The 22106-nt window shown below is 36.9% G+C and overlaps 2 protein-coding genes across 5 annotated transcripts in view; both read right to left on the bottom strand.

The window, feature by feature from the left end:
* Positions 1-1778: 1778 nt before the first annotated feature.
* Positions 1779-10573, bottom strand: LOC148159687 (uncharacterized). Of its 2 annotated transcripts, XM_088005669.1 has the most exons (4): positions 10300-10569; positions 6847-6953; positions 6638-6749; positions 1779-6512 (listed from the first exon to the last, which is right to left on the bottom strand). In XM_088005669.1, the coding sequence occupies exons 1-4, from the start codon at positions 10312-10314 to the stop codon at positions 6498-6500; spliced, it is 249 nt and encodes an 82-aa protein (XP_087861795.1). In that variant the 5' UTR covers positions 10315-10569; the 3' UTR covers positions 1779-6497. The 2 variants fall into 2 exon arrangements, with proteins under 2 accessions (XP_087861795.1, XP_087861794.1); XM_088005668.1 differs by lacking the exon at positions 1779-6512 and having other exon boundaries at positions 6519-6749; positions 10300-10573.
* Positions 10574-13803: 3230 nt separating this feature from the next.
* The window catches only part of cfap20dc (CFAP20 domain containing), a 42550-nt gene continuing 34247 nt past the window's right edge, over positions 13804-22106 (bottom strand). For all 3 annotated transcript variants that reach the window (XM_088005666.1, XM_014988110.2, XM_088005667.1), the window contains 3 exons: positions 20964-21025; positions 15891-15985; positions 13804-15016 (listed from right to left, as the gene is read on the bottom strand). In XM_088005666.1, coding sequence (XP_087861792.1) covers positions 14898-15016; positions 15891-15985; positions 20964-21025 — 276 coding nt within the window. In that variant the 3' untranslated portion in view covers positions 13804-14897. The remainder of the gene's footprint in view (positions 15017-15890; positions 15986-20963; positions 21026-22106) is intronic.

Raw genomic sequence — 22106 nt, 5'->3', positions numbered from 1 at the left:
TGCAGACGAGGAGTACAATGTTTTTACAGAAACAATTGCCAGTCAACATCTTGTTGAAGAGTTGAAACACACTACCAAAAAATGCAAAGTGATAAGAACCCGCAGTTTCCAATCTGCTCATACTAAAATTTTGGTGAGACTTTCTCACTATTTCTATTTTTAATTTTCTTTTTTATTTGGGATTTAAACAGTGACCAGATTAAGTGCAACATGTTTCCTTTTGTAGTTCTGTTATTATGGTTGGGCATTAGGATTTTTCAAACCGATTAATACCTCAAGAATTTGGATTTCATTGTCTAAAGGTGGAGACACACGGCCAGCGCTTTACGTCCGTAACTGCAGTTTACTGCGAGTTAACAAAGTCCGGGTGGCGGCACACTTTTCAGACAAGTTTGTGCAAAATATGTTGCAATCCATTCATAAGACTTATAGTTTAAAATACGCATTGAGCTGATAACACAAAATTTTAGTACAAGACACTGACATGTTTGAGAGTAATATAATAAATGTTGGGGAATTCAGAGTGGCATGAGTGCATTTGCAAAGCACAGTATTTTAAGTCCGGCTTTGCTCCTAACATTTCCTGATATTTCAAACATTTTAAATATTACTCTCTGCAAAGGCATGCTGCTAGTTTCTTACTGCCATTTTCAACCAATAAAGATCAACAAACATCTGCCTTATTTGAATCAGGTGCTGACTTGTCTTTCCCATTTTGAAGAGGGGCTCATAGAAATGTCTCTGTGTCGCACAATATTTATGCCCCAGGGAAAAAGTAAGTCATGGATGGAAAAGGAAACTACTGCTTCGATGAAGATTTTTTATTTTTAACCAGTAATAAGGTGTCACGTATTAAAAATATATTTATTTATGTAGTAAATGTAAATTTTTCCATCAAAAACATGCACTTATTTTATGCATTGGGCTATGATGCAGTTTGAAACTATATTGCTATAATTTCTTAATTTTTACACATCTCTACCAGTGATGCCAATACAGCTGCTGCAAAATATTGTAAAACACCCTAATAAAAAAAAAAAAAACAAACAAAAAAAAACAGGAATCACATTCACTATTGTGGACATGTTTAGTTACTCTTTAAAGAGGCTAAAAATGCCAAAGATATTTTCACATGTACACTTTTAAAGAAAATATAACCAAATTTGGCACTTAGAAGCCATGTTCATCTTTGATCTGAACAAAAATTAATAGAATTTATTACATCATACTGGAATACCAGAATTCGACTTAACACAATTCCATGAAATAAGTCCTTAAGATTGTGCCATTTTTTTTTCTTTAAAACCATTTATATTTGCAAGGACATTAATCTGTGAAATTGTCTACTCTCAATCCTCAACAGAGAAAAGCCGGTCTTATAGAGAGGCACTAAGGGTGCATCCTTTATTTAATTTATCTTTTAGATTGTGTGTGTTCCCTCATGCAATCAAGTTCATTTCTGGAATGACTACATTTTAATTTAATATTTAGCTTTACATCATGAAATTAAAATGAGACAAAATGAAGGTGTAATACCAGAGAGAATCAGAAGGGGGCCCTTGTGCACTGCCACTCTGGTCCAGGGGAACTCAAAGAGTCAAAGACAATAAAACTGTGGAAAGAAATGTCAAATTCTAATTAAAAATTTGAAGAAGAAATAGTAACAACTGAAAAAAAGTGAGCCAAGAAAGTAATGATCATTAAAAAAAGACATCTCTCACATAAGGAATATAATTAACATAAAAATTTGAAGTAAGAACAAGCCAAACACTATTGAGCCCAGTTGAAAAGATAAATATGTTTAATAAGCAATGCGATGTCTCAAACAATTCACCAATGTATGAGCATTTAGTATTCACATTATTACAACAATTCACATTCACGGTAAAACAGAACAACAACATGACAAACCCGATAAAGACGAGACAGAAGACCTCAGTGTGGTTTTATTTTCTCATTTGCTGATCACATGGACAATGTGCGAATACAGAGTGTGGAACAAAACACAGTGAAGCAATTTCTGATTAATCATTCATTATGAACTGCCACTGGCATCCTGTGACGCTCACCGCATCACGTTGTTTGCTCCAAACTCCCTGACAGGTGCAATTTCTTTGTTTTTTTTTTTCCCTTCTTCTCTGTTGGATAAGGTGTCAGAAAATGTTATGCAAAATCCCGACGTCCATTTAAAGGTTGTTGGGCTTCGCAGCTCTGCAGAGAATTTACCTGAAGTGGGTTAATGAAAGGAGAATGGTTTCAAAGGGGAAATGGCCAGCTGGTGGATGATCACCTCTTAATGCAGCTATTTCTATCTGAAGATCATTTAAATTTCTTAAGTAAAAAAAAAAATAAAAAAATAAAACATCTAATCTAGATGTGATAGTTTGCGAGAGATGCTAATTTTATTTCTGCTACAAGTTATATGTTTGAGATCTGTAACATTGTTTGAATTTAAAATATTCAGTTTTAGCTTAGCTTATTAACACTTCCACGGAAATACTGCTGATTTATTCACAAGGCACATTTTACGGTACTTATGCTATATTATTTAGTCGCTATCTTTGTCTTGTATCATTTGTGCAAATACAAACAGCTGATCAACATTAAATAGACACCAGAAAATCCGGCATCGTTTTCAATTCTTTTCAATCAAAGCACTGGAGACAAATATTTTTCACCGTAAATACATTTCTAACTGGGGGCCACTGGCATTAAATTCACATCAAATATTGGAAACAACCCAAATAATTCCCAAAGATATCAAAGCAAATTACGTAATGTGCAATAAAGTGGAACGTGATGGAAAAACGATTGAACACGTTAAGCAAAGGAACAAGCAAAAAGCCACGGAGAGCCAAGAAAACAGCTGACAGTATTTATAGAGCAATCCTGCTCCCCGTCAGTTCAAAGTAGCATCAGCTGGGTTAGTCCAAAGTCATGGTCTGTAAACATGTTTCCAATTACCAAGGTATCACGAAAGCATCTCATCATGGGTAGGAGAAAAGAGAGCTCTCAACATTATTATTGCAAAACATACTCTGGCTACAGACATATTTCTAATCTTCTGAATGTTCCAGTGAGCAGCACTGAGGCCATAATCCAGAAGAGGAGAGAACATGATTTGTCCACACCGAGAACCAGGGGTTCTTCACAAGATTTGTGACAAAGGGGATAAAATGATAATAAGAAAACTTTCTCAACATTCAAAGACCGGTGAGTTTCAGAAATACTTGGAAGATATGGATTTTGTTTTTTCCCATGAATGCAACATCCAACACACTGAACAGCAATGGCCTCTATGCAGAGTCACTAAACAAAACTCCCCTCTGAAGAAAAAGGATGTAGGCATTCATGTTTTGAAGGACAAGTGACAAAGACATCATATGAACAGAGAAGTGTGGGGCTGGAGTCAACACGCTGACAGACCTTAAAAAGTGCCACTTTAGAAACTCGCTGAGAAACACAATGATCCTGAACACACAGCCAAGGAAACTCGATTGATTGCAGAGAAAGAAAATAAAGAGGCTAAAAGGACCAAGTCAATCACACGATTTCAATCCAATTGTAAAAGAGTGGAAAAAACGTTAAAATCAGAGATAAAAGATCAAAACTTCATCTTAAGGATTTGGAGAGTTTGTGACTTAAAATTACGTCTGTACATATATATATAATACAAGTGATCGGTTTCTCAGCACTGAAGGCTCCTGAAGTTGCCGATTCCAAACGCTGCATTTCTAACTATTTAACACGTTTCCATAAACTTGTCCAATAATTTCCCTTGACTTCATGCATTTGTCACACTTAGGTTATGGACTAATTTGTTAAAAAATCTTGAACTTTGTGTTTCTACATGTGTGGAAAGCAAATGCTTACAGACATTTGGTGTGAATTTCATGTAAAGACCCCGATAAGAAAAACATTTATGAAGAAAAACGTCAACTTGTTCAGCATTTTTTTTTTCCATCATATCATTATGTCATAAATCATCAAGGTTAAAATGTTCCTTCGATTAAAAAAACAACAAAACAAAAAAAACAAAAAAACAATTGTACCCTGATGCACATAGGGGAAGGAATGCCACTGTAATTTACAGATCATTTGTGTTAAGAACAACTCAGATTTCCAACACAAAAGGCTTAGATCTGAAGATTGATTCCCTCTGTGTGAGATGAAACCCATGTGATCTGTGAGGTAAAATTATCACTCTTTCCAACGGAGTCTGGTGGGTTTGAAGAGAGCAATATAACAGCCGCCTCCCTGTGAAACTGTGAAAATAGTCTAAATGTTGCATACTCTTGAAACGGATTATAATGAGCCATTTTTAACCCATTACGTGGTTTAATTTAATTTCCTCACTTCTGAAAGTGAAATGTAAAAAAAAAAAAAAGATGTTGTTTTGCATGTTCAAGTTCGAAACACTTATGTGTAGTACACGGTTGTAGTGATTTAAGTGAATAAAGCACGTTTTGGGTTTGACCCCAATTCACAGCAGAAAATTGCTTTGTGGCCATGCAGGTAATCCTGTCCGCTTTTCTTAGACTTGAGGTGTGCAAACGGCGGACTACTCTCAGAATTTATATAAGAGATAGACAGACGTGAAGCGGCAACAACAGGGATTTAAAGTGTTATACCACTGATGGAAGCTGCTCCTACAATATAGCCGCCCCAGTGATATAACAATACTCAAGAAACGACAGCTTCTCTCTATTAACCAACAAAACTTTTTCTTCTAAATTTATTGAAGGCATGTTTAAGGGATGCAGGAAAGTATTCGATTATTTATGGAAAACCCTTTACCTTAACACGTACCAGTAGATAGAAAAGACCATTCAAACCGTAATCTTAATTTCCCCCCTTCTTTTTTTATTTTTAGTTCCCATTAAAAAGTCCAACATCAAACATGTTTTAAGTTCAGAATACGAAACTATTCACTTTTGTATATTTGTGTCTTGAAACAAAACCTGTCCATACAGCTGGGAGGAAGACGCACAGTGAACATAGTCTACCACAAATCCTGGTGCTGACGACACCTACTCTGATTTAGCATTGATCGCTGGTACATATATGTTTGCCAAAGCAATAAATCTATGAGGTTGAGAGGTTACGTGTCCTGAAAATCAACACGCATCTCGTCTGTGGCCCATTTTGTAATTGTTTTCTGATAAAACTATGATAGCAGTCACCATCAGTACAGGAATAGTTAGTAACAACGGCAAAAAAGGTACTCTGGCCTTGAAAAGTAGTAGTTTCAAAACAACTTGGTCTTTTTTAACAATTAATATCATTTTAAAAAATGCATTACTCATGCCCAATATTCTTAGCTAATTTCACCAGTGTGCCAAGGCATTTTTATTTTTTTTTTTCAATTTTCCAATTAAATTAATTTTAGAGCTTGCGGTGTCTCTTTCTGTATGCTCTCAGTTTCAATACGACAATCTGCAAAGCAGGGATGTTGTCACAGTGGCGACATTCAACTTCAATAAAGAGCTTCGGTGTGACAGTACAGCAGGCAAGATGCTGAAGTCTAACCAACGATAGATAACTCCAATAACACTAAAGATACATAAAAAATGAATTCCCTGGTCAACAGACAAATGTTTTAATTTAAGAAAAGAAAGAATTTGCACAGTGGAGTGTTACTTATCTCTATTTCACAAAAGCAGAAAAAAACCAAGCCTTGTTGTAAGCGGATGCCTACAACAAAAAATTGAGCAAAAGTTAAAAGAATTTGAGTTGATGAGCAGTAAAATATTAAAATGCGTTCCTTCTAAATCAACTGCAGAAATAAACTCACTAAAAACACAGGCAGGCAGTCTGATATTTTGCCCATCTTTCCCTGCCACCTCTGATAATAAATATTTAATTTATGCTCTATTGTTGCACATTTTAGAAGAATACTGACAATGAAAGACAGAGATGGTGCTTTTAGTTTCTTTAAGCCCTGGGTTATGCCTGCAGGAACAACCTTCACCTATCAGAAGGTCCTACAGTAGCCGGAGGTAAAAACAAGGTCAAGGATTAATGCTTATCGACAGCTCGGTGTCACTTCAAAGGCGTCAACTTGAGCTGTATCTGTTCTCTGATAGAAACTGACTAAACTCGTGGGAGTCTACGATGCAACTGGGGATCAATACCTCACATCAAACAAAAGATAAAAGTCTGGGTGGAATTTAAATAAATGATGAGTCCACAGGGCAGGTGAAACAAGTCTATTATCTGATCCTCTGTAGATCAATCAGAAGGTGTTGGTAAAAATTAACCGACCCAAGTTAAATCTCAAAGAAAAAAAAAAAATACTAGATGGTTCCAGCTTCTCAAATACGGGAGTTTGTAACATAGTCTTGTCTTGTTCTGTATTGAATCTCACATTTTAAGATGAGCAGCAGGAAGTTAAAATGGTCGTCTGTAAATAATAGTCAGCTGCAGGCCTTTGTACCGCACAATCCGTCGATAATGAACTCCTTTCCAGTCAGTGCGGCTGCGTCCCAGTTGGAGATTTATTCTAGTAGCTCCTGTCACAAGATAAAAAAAAAAAAAGGGAGGTTGCATGAGATGAGGAAGGTTATGGCTGTGTTGACTTGTGCTGGGGGACAGAGAAGAGTGAAAGCTACAGTCAGAGATGCCACGATGCACTGACCTCGTCTGACTCCTCTCCCACAGTGGAGGGCCCCCTGTTGCCATCTTCCTCTGTCACCGCCGACTCCTGATCCTCCATGCGCCGCAGCAAAGAGTATCTGTACGTCGCCTCACTGGAATGAAGTTACGTGACAGTACAGGCTGATGAGTTTCTCCTGCGTTAATGGTTTAAAATAATCACGCCACGGCTCATTAATCAAGCCTGCTTACTTGACTGGGAAGCAGTATTTTCGGATGATCAATACGGCAGCAGCGACTGCCGCCGCGCAGACCAGGATCACCGATGCAATAATGCCAGGGTGAAGCCTTAACCCGGCCTAAAAAGACAAATGAATCCAATAAGATGTAACAGTGGGGTAGTTAAAGAGCCCATAAACCTAACAGCTCGGTTCATGATGTGTAGCACAGATAAAAAGGAAATACACGCAGGAGATATGACAGCTGAACAGCCATGGGTTATAAATCATAGCGAAAGCTCCGCAGCAGGGTTGTGAATCTCTGAGTAAGCACAAAAAAAAAAGTGACACTTTCTTGGACCATCACTAATCATACAAATCATCTATTATTCCTTGGTGTGTTTAAAGCAAGGGCTGTGCATGGGATCGTTTTGTAATGTGGACTTAGTAAGTATTAGGGTTTGCAGCAATAATTAGAAAGCACAGCGAGCGTGACCGAAGCACAACAGACCCAGCAGGAACAATTTATCACGTGTGGCGGCGTCAGACATGAGAAACAGTGAAACACAGACGAGGCCGGATGGGAGTGTGACACTTGTAACGCATCACTTAGCGTTGTTTTTCTAATTGGTAGCGTTCGGGGTCTTGGAAAAATATTCACACCTGTAATGAAGAAGTCTTAATTAGTGGGACCAGATCCGGAGCGGTAACTTGTACAGCCCTTTGAAAGAACCTTTGAACTTTAAAAAAAACAAAACATTTTAACTAGTACCTTGTTTAGCACTGCACTTAGTAATGGATTTACACTCAATAGCAACATCCACACTAGACGTTTTAACCATTTATTGAATAGTTATTGAGCATTTCAATAATTAGCATGTATCCTTTTGTTCCAGGCTCTGCACAGCTGCTCCTCATTAGGAAGCATGGTTGTCTGTGAGGGGAAAAGAATTGTTACTTGCAGCAAATAAGGTCTAGTGTTTAGTAAAACCCAGACAAATGTTTGTGTGAAGTCTAAAGGTAAAAGGGGAAGTGCAAAGAAGCTGCTTAAAAATGCTAGGATGTGATTACTCACCTGTCTGTTCTGTACCTCTGCAGGGTGTTAAGACAAATGTTTCCCCGGAGGTCTGGAAACCATTTATAGGTTCTGAGAGGGGCCATGGAATAAGAGAGTGTGGGGAATTTCTGTACGTGGATTTTGTTGGCTTTTCCATAAGGACGATGAGACGCAAGGAGAAAATATTAAATATTTTAAATAAGTAAACGGTGGGATGTACTTGTAGTCATCAAAGTGTATGCTATGTTTATAGGTGGATAATGCAATTTAAAGCATTCCCACGTAATAATGCTGCCACTACCATGTGCCACTGTGGAAGTGGTGTGTTCAAGGTGATACATAATGTTAGCATTCTTCCTTTAAAGCGTTTTGAACGAAGGCAAATGGATATCAGTTATGATCAACCCACATTTTATTGTATTTTCTCTTTCTTTTCCATCATTACAATATCCTCACCAAACTCTACGTGAGTTGTGGAGAGTAGAACAACATTGCAGTAGCTTAGGTAAATATACTATTGGAAAGCAGAGTTTTTATAAATAGATTTTGAAATGGTACAGCAAATGTTGTAAGGTGGTAGTGTGATTTTTAATTAATTGATATTGTACATATTGTCAAGTACAATTCAGTATATTGTGCAGATCCAGTTTCACCTGACAAGAGAACCTCTTTCAATATGTCTCCTCTGTCAGACCTGGGTTGTGACTAGTAATTCACCACAAGCGATAATGACAAACTAAAAGTTAACTCATATGAACTAATACTAAATTAATATTTATTACACTTCACAACAATGATCCGTCATATAAAACGTTAGTAAAACACGCTGACATTTGTGGTTGAAAGGTTAAAAAAAAAAACATTTGTAAAGTACTTGTGTGAGATTAACTCTAGGGTACAATTGTGTCTCTACAGGTATTATGTTTTTGTTCAGATTGAAAGTTGTAGGTTCTTTAGAGATTATATTCTTGTCTAGACATGCATACATAAAGCTTTACCATTTTACTAATAATTCATCTGTATTTGCAGACAAATAATGGGGGACAGTAAACTGTGAGTATTTACCAGAAAACAAATTAGAAACAAATGAGGAACTTAGTGCTGGTTAAACATTACTTGATGTGTACCCCCTAATTCAATTGTGTTAATGATAGGCTAATGGTAAGCTAATTAAAAATGAAGAAGGACACAAATTAGGAATTAGGCTTGATAATTGCTTAAACCAAAGAGCTTGCATAATGCTTTCGAATGGATCTGGACAAACTAAGTACTATCTTCCTGCACTCCAAGTAATAATATATAACTCTGCAAAGTCCTGATGCATACTAAGCAGTCCTTCATTACATCACTGATAACTTGGTCTTTAAAGCAAAGTGCTGCGTTAGAATGAGAAGCTTCTGTACGTCGAGCCTTACATCATCATGACTGATCTACTTGTTAGTCTGCGACTTGTATTTATAATTTAGACTCAACAAGTAAAATATTCCAATGCATGATTTAGTTTTCCCTTTTAGGTCTTGCTAATTTTGTTGTCATAAAAGCGACTGATGAAATCATGATGAAATGATGCTGTCTGAGCTTAGTCAGCGAGGCCATGACAAGCGAAAACATGGATTATTGGGACTTTATGCATTTTTAGCTGTGACAAAGCAGTTGTTTTTCGCTAAAACACACAAGAGCATAAGGGAACATCCACGTTGCGCCACTTCAGTTGAAGGGGGCAAAAATAAGGATGAGTATTCTCTGGAGTAATGAATTACTTGGCAACTGTATTATCAAGAGAAGAAGAAAACACTACTGATGTAGGGGTAATTATTAATGAGCATCATTAATACTTAAATGCTGCTCAACAGTAGAGTTAATGAGGAGGCTTGCATAATGGAAGTTTCACATATTCAAGTAGTAATCTTTACTTAATGATTGATTAATGTATTATCTTCTCATTAATTTCAAATTTACCTTTTATAGTGAAGCTGAGCAGAGTATTTATCACCAATTCTTTAATTCGTATAAATTCTTGCTGTCTTTAGCAACACATTTACCAAACATGCGAATAATTAAGAGTTTTAACAAGCAGCTGCACCTCCTCATTTGAGGCTGCAAACTTGTAATTCCTACATCAGAGTCAGCTAAAGTTGCTGAGAGGATCACAACACTTTCTGTTTCTACGCCTAAAAAAAAAAAAAAAAATGCATTTAATAAGAGCTCAGTCAATCAAACAGCGAGAGGACAATGACGATTTGGCGTATGATCGAGAATATTCTGAGGAAAATCTCTTTGCAGTCTATTTCCCCTTCATAGACTGTGGCTTTCCTTTTTAACAAACGACGAATACAGAATTCAATACCAAACACTTTACAAATAAATTTAACGACAAAAATACACACGTCATTTACTCTCAGGAGGAGGTCAAGACTTTAAAAGATGTACCTGTTGCGCTGACATCCTGGAGAACTTCAAAGTTGGGTTTTAAAACTTTGTCATCGCGATGTTGTCTAACTTTCTCAAAAGAGAAAGAGAACGCCGTTCCAACAGTTTTTTTTTTTTTAGAGTGTGAAACTAGCTAGTAAAAATGTTTTCTTTTAAAGTCTACACGTAATGTTTTCCAAGCCAGCCATCGTTGTTTACTTCCTGGTTCCTGGTCAAAGCTCTCACCTGTTGCCACGCCCCTTAATGACGCACCTTGGAAACGAGTTTTCACGTCAGACCAAGTTACTAAGTACAGCCGTGTAGCTAAAAGTTTTACTCGACCAAAAGTAGCTTTACTTCAATATGATTTTACTCCAGTGGAAGTAAAAAAAGATAAGCGTCCAAAAAGTGACTTAAGTAATAAATAAAATAGATTTGATAAAATAACAATCATATCTTGTTTGGTCACAACATATGACTTAATTTGCTAAAAAGGATTTTATTGAGACAAACTAATAGGCTACTATAAATAAGCTCAAATTCAGATATTTTAAAGGATAAAAATACATATGAGTAAAAATAAATGAAATCCAAACAAAAAACTTCAAAGAAACACATTTCCAAATATAATTTTGCATTTTTTTAAAATAATCTAGATGTGTGTTGGTGTTTGCTGAATATTTGGTTGAAACATTTTCAGCGAAGTTAATAAAGTAGCTGGAAATCTAAGCTTCCTAGTCTCACAGGTGTAGACTTATCCCATTGACAAGATATGCTGTATACTTACTTGCCCTCCAAATGCCACAGCAGACTTGGCAGAGAGAAAATAACCTGAGAACCAGGAATGTTCTGTCCATGCCAGGATTCTGACATTGCCATATGGTGTGTGGGTGTATCTGTGCATTGTTGGTTAAAACATGATTGTTCATTATCCAGTTAAGTGACCAGAAGTTGGTACATTAGCCAAAATATAGCTTACAATAAGAGTTACTGCAAATATTATTCAGGAAATAGAAGAAATTAAATACTGTGCAGTATAACTACTCTGAGAAGTACCATTTGAAATAGAACAACAGTACAAGAAGCACAAAATACCAAATATCTTAAACAATTTTGCAAAACAGACACATGCAATTCATTTTCTGAAATTTAAAATCAAAACAATTCAGTCCTTTAGACAGATTCAAATTCATCAAGCTACATGCACAATTAAATTTCAGTCATTACACAACACAGTAAAGTTTATTTTGCCAAATAGTAAAACAGTTTATTTTCACAGATTCCATCAAGTCGTGAATGAATGAGCATGTGGTTGTAATCTGGAACAGAAAGAAACCCGCAGCAGAACCCGGCTCTGTCTGAACACCCATCCATCACAGTCATACAAGCTCACAGAATTACGCAAGAGTAGATGAAAATGTTGCCAGTTATCAATTTAACAGAAATAATTAGTAAAGTGTTTGGTTATTGGTGCATGGTAGTTGGACATTACATTTATTACAATATGTTTCCAAATAATATCTTTTTTGTGAGTATCACTCTAGGCAGTCAAGTACCTGCAGTGGCAGCTGTACCACAGTTTGAGAACCATGGGATGTTGTCATCGTGACCCCCAAACTTATGCTTGAAACCAAGGAGGCGAAACTCGCAGGTAATCCCTGGACATATCCCACTCAGTCATGAATTATGATATAAAACATTGAGATCATGTTTAAAATGTATGACCTGTGGTTAATTTATGACAGCTCCTTATGTAACATTCAATGTCTTTTTAACATCCGTGCTGCAGCACAGTTTCCGCTACCTGTATTTTGTAAGTTATGAGAGCATTAGAAATCAAAATTACTGAACTCTGTTTCCAAAGTTTTGTTAGAGGTCAGGACTATTAACTTGAAACAATGAATTATTAAACTGAATATCGTAACCTGGGTGTTGCGCTGAATATATTTCCAGATGGAAGTTCACATGCAGTCATTATGGGCATCAAAGTCATTAAATTGTGTCTTTTAATAATGGATTTTACCAATAATATTACAGTGAAATTATTATACAATATCGATGATTTAAAAAAAAAAAAAAAAAAACAGGAATTAGTTTCATTAATCCACACAAGAAATATATATATAAAAAAATAAAAAAAAAATAAAACAAAAACAAATGCATACATGATGCTGCACTAATATTTAGATAAACGTCCATCAGCAAGTTGCAGAGAAAACAAACTGCTTGTAATCATTAACAAGGTTTTGGAGGAGATGTTTGACCACACTTCTTATCATAGGTAGTGGAAATAATTTAAACGGTGTGGTTTCAAGGCCTGCTCCTGTTCTTTTTAAATATAACCTCTGCTTTTTTCAATCGGGTTAAGGTTAGTGCTATTCCCAGAGCACCTAAGCCTGTGTTTTCTTTTCCTCTCTACAAAAAATGTTTTATTTTACACATGCTAACGATCACTGGATTACTTGTACACCAAGTTGTTTCCCAGTTTTAACTCAGTTTCCCTCAGATACAAGCAAACTGCTCATGTTATTTAACAATGCAAGAAATGCCAAGTTCAAAGCCAACTATTAATTCCACAGCAAAATCATTTTAACATTAATACTTACTGATAGGGGGGCCGATAGCAAAAGGCCTCCTCAAAAATGAAAGAGGAATTAAAAATTGCAGCTGCCCACAAGGACAAGTCAAATGCCTTCTGGAGGATAGTGTTATGATCAGACCAAGACAAAGTTTGGCCCTCTTGAACAAAATGACAGGAACTGTGTGAGGAGACACAGAATGGGGTACAGTGCTAACTGTAATGAATGCCAACTTAGCTGGTTCTTTTCACCAAGTGGACGGAATCCTAAAACGGAAAGCTGTCATCAAATGTTTCAGTCTCACTTTAAATCAACAACCCAAAAGGTTAAAACTGTTGTTGGAGAACAATAAGGATCCGAAAACAAACAATACAAAGCAGGTTGATGATTAAGATTGTGGAAGTACACCCACCTCAACCCCAATGTAAATGAATTAACTTAGTAAAAATGCCCGGTCCGTGCCAGGAAACGGACAAATTAAATGAGTGCTTCCATTTCTGATTACAGGGTTTAGACTTCAGAATATTATTAAATTATGTAGCTAAAATTGCTGGAATAAACCTGAAGGACCTTACTCACATGTATAAGACTAAGCCAGCTGTAAAAGAAAAAAATAGATGTTAGAGCAACAGGATCACCCTCTCAGTAATGGCTTCCAGTTCCTTCCCTCTGGATGCTGGTATCTTCTCCCCAGGTATAGAGCAAACAGATTAAAAACTCACTTGTTCTTGGAGTCACAAAGTTGCTTAATGATCTTGTACGACCCAATAAGTTTTTATGTCTCATAAATGTATGGCACTATATAAGGCTGACTGCTTTTATTCCTGCCGTGCATTGTAATTGCCCTTTCTATGGCATAATAAACGAGATCGATTGATGAGGAAAAAAAGGTCAAATATCCAGAAATAATCATAACAAGTCCTTGTTGACGGCTACAAAAGGTGTTTGGCTTTTCTCAACCCTGCTGAAGTACATTTATATGAATATGTGGAATAAGTGTATATTTTCAGCCAGGATGTATAATTGCAAATCTGTCTTAATTAGACAAAATCTCAAAGAAATCGCAACTTGCCATCATGCCGAGGATGGCTGCATGTTAGCTTCTCATCAGAACTTTATGTTAAAATAACAATTGTCCACATGCTATCACTTTCTACTCAAGCTTACTGACTGAAATGCAGTGCATGTAGAACAGAATAGAAAAACATTGTTTTTTTTTTTCTTTCTTTTGTTTTTTTGATTCATTTTGTGCCGTAATTTTATCAGCCACAAAAATGGTGAATCAATACCCCATGGCTTCAGGTGTGACAAGTGTTGTGGGGCGGGGGGAATTGGTGAGGCCTGCCAGTCTAATCAGCAGCCCACCAGCTGCTACTCCTAGTTACAGTTAAACACCATGAAAAGAGCCCGGAGTATCTTAAATCCAGTTGAATGTATTAAAATCAATCATCTTTCATTTCATTCTTGTATTCTTGGACAGCTCTGACTAATTGGAAAGAAAACAAACACAAGAGACCGGAACCATATTTTTTAAGTCAAATTTATTTCAGATACTATGAAAACATCAATGTATTTTGATGTTTTTGATGTGTTTTGATGCATACATTCAATAAAAAAAAACAAAAAAACAACATAAATCTTTTCACTATTTAAATATTAAGACACTATAACGCTAAAAAGAAGCGCCGGGAAATTCTTTTAGAAGGTTTCCATATTAACTCCCAAGCCAAGACTTATGAAAAGTCTCTCTTTGTCATCAGAAGTGAATGAGCCCTCACTTGCAAAGGGCCATGTGTTTGATTTAGAGAGTTTCCCAATACCTTACAATCTAGCATGACTAACCACACATGGCAAAACAAAGCTGACGTTAGTTTTCAGGAACAAAGGAGCTAACACAGGAAGGGGTTTTGGTGAAAAGGGAATTCACTTCCGATCAATAAAGCTCAGCTCAGAGAAAAAAAAAAAAAAAAAAGTAAAATCTCAAAGCAATTCATCTCCTGTTAATGTGATTTATTCATTCTGATGGTAATGGGCTTTGAGTTAAGCTAGTTCATAGTACTTTCCTGACTCAGGATCAAAATAGCAGTTGAGGCAAGGATCATAGAGGAGTTTCAAATATTCATCTCCATTCTCCTCTTCTTTCACCATGCTACCCCCTCCTGTATTAAAGCCAAGAAAACCACAGTGAAAACCTCATATTTAGAACATGCAAAATGAAACAAGAAAGCATTGATTCCAATCATGATTGCACAGATTTATTTAGGGTTTTATTTTTGGTTGGTGTTTTTTTTTTTTTTTTTTGTATTTTCAGTAGCACTGCAGTGCCAGATGCGAATAAAGGCCTACTCTGTCAACTTTTAATAGAATACAGCTTGTATGGTGACCTTCAGACCCAGGTGGATTTAAAAGTTTTCTGCCGCTGCCATTTTTTCCCTAATCAATCAAGCCCTAAGACACCCAGACGCAGAACCAAATTATGAAGCCGTAAAGAGATTCCCTGTAATCCCCCACTACCTTAAAGTGCAGAAACTGAGCTGTTAAACTGACAGGCAGTTAAATGCTAAAAAGGTTATGGAACGCATCGAGATGAGCATTTTATCTTATTCGAACGTGGGCAAAAATAATGAAAACTAATTATGTGACACGTTGTGAGAGTTTTAAAAGTGATGTAGTAAACTGGAAAGGTTTCATCAGTTAACCTTGCGGATGTGTCTGGGGCGGTTCAGGCCTGTAATGAGCCTGTCTCTTCTGACCTATGGTGTTATGTGAAGGACAGAGAGCTCCACTCATGACTTTTTTTTTTTTTTTCTTAGGCCTAATTAGATACACTTTCAGTTGCTGTCCCATCTTCCTGCCCGCATCCTTGGAGGAAATTTAACATCTCTGAAAGCTCTTTCAGCAGCGACTGTTTCCATTAGCTGAATGCTTTCGTGTAACTAGTCTTAAAGCAACAGACTGTTTGCCATCTTCCCTACTCCCAAGGACATAAAAGGCAGAGCGGGGGTAAAAGGACTAAAATGAAGGTTACCATACCTCTGAGTGGACTTTCCCAATTGTTCTCTGTGTTGCCTGACCTTCTCTGCTGGCTGGGAGGCATAATAGGAGGGCTGAGCACGTCCATCCACTCTCTGGGGAAAAGACCATAAAGCCAGACAGTCATGACAACACATACCATTACACTCACCATCTTACCCTATGACATTTTAACAATGGAGTCCCATCATCATGCACTCTCAGAAGCCCATCTTAGATTCCATTGTCCTTGAGCCACTTCTCCCGCAGCCTCGCAGATTTACCTGAAGGATCACTTATTAAATTCTGACTCCAGCTGCGACTTCCAAGTATCATCACATTGTGACTACGAGTCGGGGTCCTAACCTCGCCTGTTTCTGTGGGAGCATGACTTCATTTCTCCCCAAATGAGTGCATTCTCCCCATCCGTGATGCACGCAGGGCACAACTATAGATCTTTCACTTACCAGTAAATGAAAACACTGCTCCTTTAGCACGGCGTGAATGATTGCAGCCAGGGAGGAAATATCGCAAGATGAGTTATTACTCGGAAGAGATGCAAGATTCATTTGTTAAACAGCATCCATAATCATTTTTGGGCTATACATCAGTTGTGCAATCAACCATTAACATCTTGCGCCTCTGGATAAGAGCAAACCAGAGCATATTTAATGTGGAATTACAGTATAATCTTCTGCACAATATTCGCCTGGCAGCAGGAGATTCGAGCGTTTGCCTCTGGTTGGTCTGCCTTCTCATCCAGAAGTGCAATGTTTGCTGCTGTCGCTCTTCCTGAAAACAGTTCATCCACTTAGGAGGCAAATTTTTCATGGTTTGTTTACTGCTATATTTTACAGCGCACTGCCAGCAACATGACATATTTAAGACTGCTGTCAATTTAAAAAAACACACAAAAAAAACAACTATTTTGCATAAATCCAAAGCAGATTTTTTTTTAAATCTACAAAAAATGAAGAAAGCAGATTTATTATTACAGAATTTTGCCTGATTGATGGCACCATAATGATGCTAGTTTATTTGGTAATTACAAGAAACAACTAAAGCAAACATCCACCAATTTAGACTAACAGCTGCAAGAAGAATCAAACATCTCAGATTCAGTTGAATCCTCTTACAAGTCTTCTGTGAGCGCTAGAGTTTTGTCCCTTCCTTCTTCTATTTTGTGCCTCGAAACAAACCATTTTGTATATATGTAATTAAACTATAGCTTAATATTCATTGTAGTAAATAATTTTCAGAAATAGTCATTAAAAAGTCTCACATGTAATTGTAGTCATTCTTTCACTCATGCCAAAGTCCAGGTATTGCCCTGATCCTCCATGCAAGGCGGATGGCAATCGATACCATAACAAAGAAATAAAAATAATTTAATTCAATTTGTGGCTTATAAACGTTACATAAACACTCCATTCCTATTCGTTTTGGTTCTGATCCTCATTTGGGTCAGTCTTATAAAGCCTAATAAAATTCCAGTTAGAAGTCTATGACTAGATTCTCGAAGACAAAAGCACAAAACAAGTAAATGTTCATGCATGATCGGGAAAAAAAAAAAAGTCCTGCAGTGGAGGACATCATTTACGTCCCCAGAAAGGTTTTGGTGCAAGGTCGCAAAACTGCAAAGGAACAAAAAAAGTGAAGAGGCAACATCACCAACACCAAAGTAAATATTCTGTTGGATTTATATAGTTTTACACCTGTACAGATCTGACCTCTCCATGCATATGAAAATGAATTATTTTATTTTTGTTCTAATACCTTTTAAGCAGTAACGTAAGTGAGATTTTTCTGTGTAACAGAAGCATTTACCGCTTTCCAAAAACCACTTTGACTGTTTGATGGGCAGGAACATTGTATAAAAGTTAATGGAAGCAATTTTCAAGGACAAGGGTCCCTGCAACCAAAGTGTAAATTGGACTTCAAAATGTTAAGTGGGACTTGGCAAGAGTGATTAAATTCTTGGAATTTTAATTTATTACACTCCAAATACAGGCGTAGGATAAAGAGAATAATTCCTCTTCATTTAGCGTGTGCAGGTACGCTGCCTCTGCAAAGTTAGTCCGTGTATTGAAAGTATGCTTTCCAAATAGCTCCCAGAGAAAAAAATAAAATAAAATAAAACACTGTTTGCTTTACACCTTCACAACTCCACTAAAAGTTCAAACTTGTATTCGTTTAAATATCTTGCAATTCTAATTTACGTTTAAGTATTCCTCTAATATCGTTATTTGCATTTTCTCATGCGTGCGCCTGAAAGCATGAGATAATAACAAAACGCATGTCATCATGTTAGATTTTAAAATAAGCTGCCAAAGAAATACATCACGTTACAAAAAAAAAAAAAAAGAAGAAGAAGCCATGGCAACATAAAGCTCAGAGACTGGAGCATTTTTGTTGTCAAGGAAGCTGTAGCTCTTAGCAGAGAGAGAAAGAATTACAGCGGTGCCAGGATGCTCTAAAAACATTATAATAGTATTCACTGTAAGGGTGTATGAGGATGCAAAGCCTTGAAGAAAACAAAGAAAACAAGCAGAAATCCTGCGCAGCTGCTATTTAATATGTAAATCATGACTTGCCTCTAAGTCTAATTTCAGCATTACAGCTGTAGATGCTGTAGAGCTGCGTGTTTGAGCTCCCAGTCAATACTAATATCCATTTCAGTGGACATTCAATCAAATAACATCCCTTCACTGAGCAGTCACACAGTTTGTTGGTTAAATACAACAAAAAGGGGAAAAAAAAAACATCCATCTCGTTTGTTCCTGCAGCCAAGGAAATATTTTACATCTGTTCTTACAAATACCACAAAGACTATTTAAACACATGGGAGACAACATGCGTTCTCGCCGGGGTACCTTGCTTTTCATCAATAAATCAGAAGCGTTTGGGTGGGTGGTTGGAGGGAGTTGCATATTTTGCAGTAGCACGATCTGTGATGCAACCCCTTTGTCTTCCTTTGTAACACATCACATGGTTGTGTACACCCGTAAAGAGATGGACAAGCACAGAGACGCGGCTGTGCTTTAGCGAGTGCTGGCGCGATATAATGTCTGCAGAAGCCTCCAAGGACAACTGGATCCATTCATACACTGCCACAGCAGGGCGCTCAGATGGATAAATAGTGCACAATACAGCCCAGATAAAGGCTGGGATTCAGTCTCAGTGAGACTGAGCGGTACACTGTGACATGTTTGCAATGCTAGATTATTTATCACTCTTTGTTTTTATTGTTTTTTTAATGAAAGCAACAGATGCATTAGAGGAGGTTTTGAACCTATTTTAAAATAACTCAATCCGCTAAGCTTCCTTCTCTCCGAGGACCAAAACAAATTTGACAGACAGTGAGCATGAAGAGATAGCACAGCCCTGTTGGAATGCCTATTTTCTGTGATGTAAACGACTTGAGGCCAAGATAAACAACTTCTGAACTTTGCATGCCTTTATTGTGACCTAGATCCTATACAACTCAACTTAAAAAAAAACCAACAAAAAAACAAATTAAATATTTTTAGGTTAAAACAGAGAAGGTAAAATATTGGTTTTAGATACCTTCAAGCTGATGATGCATCTTTTCATTTTGTTATTGTCTTTTTGGATAGGGGCCCTATCAACATGGCACATCTTGACTTGGTATTATTTGCCCTCTCCTCTAAAAATCAGACTCAGGTCTGGACTCTGGCTGGCTCATTCTAAGAACCTTCCTCCGTCGAACCCGCAAATTCTATGGCCGATTTGGACGTATAGGTTTGGAAATTATTTTGCATGATTAGTTGTCTAAGAAAAGCCTGTAGGTTTTGCACTAACATTGAGCTGTAAGCAGAACTCCTTATAATTCCCTCCATCTTGACTTATAGTCCCAGTTTGAGCTGAAGAAACAAAAAGCTCAAAACAAGATGCTCCCCCCACCATGCTTCACTGTGAGAATTGGTTATTTTTTATGATGTTCAGTATTATTTTTGCACGACAAATGTGTCTTCCACAAATAATTATGTGGTGTTATTTGTAGGGCACAACAATGTTGAAAACAATTCTAAATGATCCACATTGTTCTCAGTTTTTTAATCCACTCTACATTAGGGTTATACAATCAAATTTTTCTCACCTTTTTGTGAAAAATTACAAAATGACACATATAAATGATAGGTGTGAAACATTTCAGACCGTCTTTCCCACCAGTAAGAAGATTTTTGTTATGCAGCAGAAGGTAGTTCAGCTTTAAACTTAAATGAAGCCTGGAATTATTAAACAATTCCTTCTCCTCCAGTAATAACAGATTACTACTTAGAATTTTATTAGTTTTGAATTTCACTTTAATCTGCAGGCAAGTAAAACAATGTTGGCCATGTCTAATTGTTGTTCTGCATTAAAGACAACTGAATCTCCTGCACCACAGAAAGGGAAAAGATGTGCTCTTTTAATTTTCAGAAGCTCAAATCAAATGTGTACATCAAATTTCCCAGCAAAATTAAACTTCTTATCAGATAGTTTCCAGATATGAAGCCTGCCAAGCATGATAATCTGCTAAAAACAAAGAAAAAGATGGGGGGAAAAAATGCCATTGTGAAAATGACAACAGCAGTTCCGGGAGAAGAAAAGCACAGTACCTGACATACTCCAAGTTTATTTGGAGTCTTCTGAGAGCAAGATAAGCCCCAGCCTACACATCCATCTGACAGTTGACATTTAGAGTAAATATTGCAGTCACTGGTAACCATCTGATTGTGATTTTCTAACTTTCTTTTTTTTTTTTGTATGCCTAACTCTGGGCTTCAAGGCCGTTTGTTTCTAAGGCAATGCATGATGTACATCAGTGGTGCTTACAATTTTAAAAACTATTGTCTTCTCTTCACCAAGGCTATTAATAATCCAATACGCAAAGAGGTTAGACGGCATGTCAGTTCTGTTTAATGGGAGCAAGTCTTTTCATAGTAAGACACTGGAGTGCAATGCATTTGAGTGTGCGAAAAAAAAATAAAAAACATGTCCTCATCTACCCCAAAAAAGTTTGTAGTTTATATTGTATTTTAAATAAAAAAACAATAAAATACACGTCTATAGAGAGACGAGTTCTTTTACCTTGGGTTTGATTGAAGCAAGGGGTTCATTTCCTTCTGATAATGATGTCCCTGATTCACTGCCTAGATGAAAAAAAAAAAAAAAGTCAGAAGCTGCTTTAAAATGTCACCAATGCCCAAGTTCAGCACATTTCCAGAAATTCTTGTTATTATTTTGTCACGTCAATGACATGTCAGTGTGAAGAACAGCACTAAGTATGTGATTTAGAGACAAAAAAAAAATTATCTGCATGAAGAGAGAAAGATCTTTTTTTTTTTTTTTTGTCCTGGATGAGTAATGAAGGTTACCGTTTGTCAAACATCGATGCTTCCAAAACAGAAAGTGGCAGTTTTCCACAGATAATTGTCGCAGGGCATTTAGCCTCTCTTCTGCACAGAGAGAATTTCACAAAATCAGATGTTTGTAGCAGTTGTAAATTAGAAGGGACTGAACTTAGAAATTGGGTAGGAAGGGGACATAGTATTCCAGGAAAAATACTGAGGTGTGGAGGATTTTGCAAAACTTTACTCCTGTTGTGTTATATTGATATTCTTCAGCTGATCTTCATCGGTGCGAATGAGATTCACTTCGCGACCCAATAACTTTGCGCCATTTTACCTTAAATAAAAAATAAAAAAAATAAAATAAAATCACTGGATGCCGCTGTGGATGCTTTGGGTCACTGCCTATCTGTTCAATGAAACAATGTCATCCGATTTGCTGCATTTGAGTCTATCAGAGCAGAGAGCACAACTTCCTTTCCTGCATAATACCTTTGAATGCTTTGGCCCATCGGATCATCAGCAGACACTTGTGACCCGGTGACAACACAAGCCATGCGTGTCCTTGCTATCTTACTTTCTCCACATGTTTCCAAGTTGATATATGGTTCAGATCATAAGCCATTTTAACATTCCCTTCTCCTATTCTGTATTCAGCATACTGGTTAATGTCGATCTTTTGCCCATTAAAGAATGTTGTTCTTGAGTAATGGTGAATGAATGATTTGCACCTCAGGGTAAAGTCTCAATATTTGCACTAATGAAGTTTCATGACAGATGTGGATAACGATCCACCGTTCTACTCTACAGCATTCTTCTCTTAACTGCATTTTTTTCTGAGGAGCTTTTTCTTTAATATTGAAAGCTTTGCCACCACAGCTGT

Source organism: Poecilia mexicana, unplaced genomic scaffold (genome assembly GCF_051168715.1).
Source record: "Poecilia mexicana isolate PSO_F unplaced genomic scaffold, ASM5116871v1 scaffold_5, whole genome shotgun sequence".
NCBI lineage: Eukaryota > Metazoa > Chordata > Actinopteri > Cyprinodontiformes > Poeciliidae > Poecilia > Poecilia mexicana.
The sequence above is the reverse complement of the archived record's forward strand: the minus strand, read 5'-3'. Positions and strand labels throughout refer to the sequence as shown.

What these genes read in the sequence shown, in the direction of transcription:
- LOC148159687 (XM_088005668.1), bottom strand. An exon ending in AAATACTGCTTCCCAGTCAA is followed by an intron (nt 6,750 to 6,846) that starts GTAAGCAGGCTT and finishes ACTTCATTCCAG; the next exon opens with TGAGGCGACGTACAGATACT.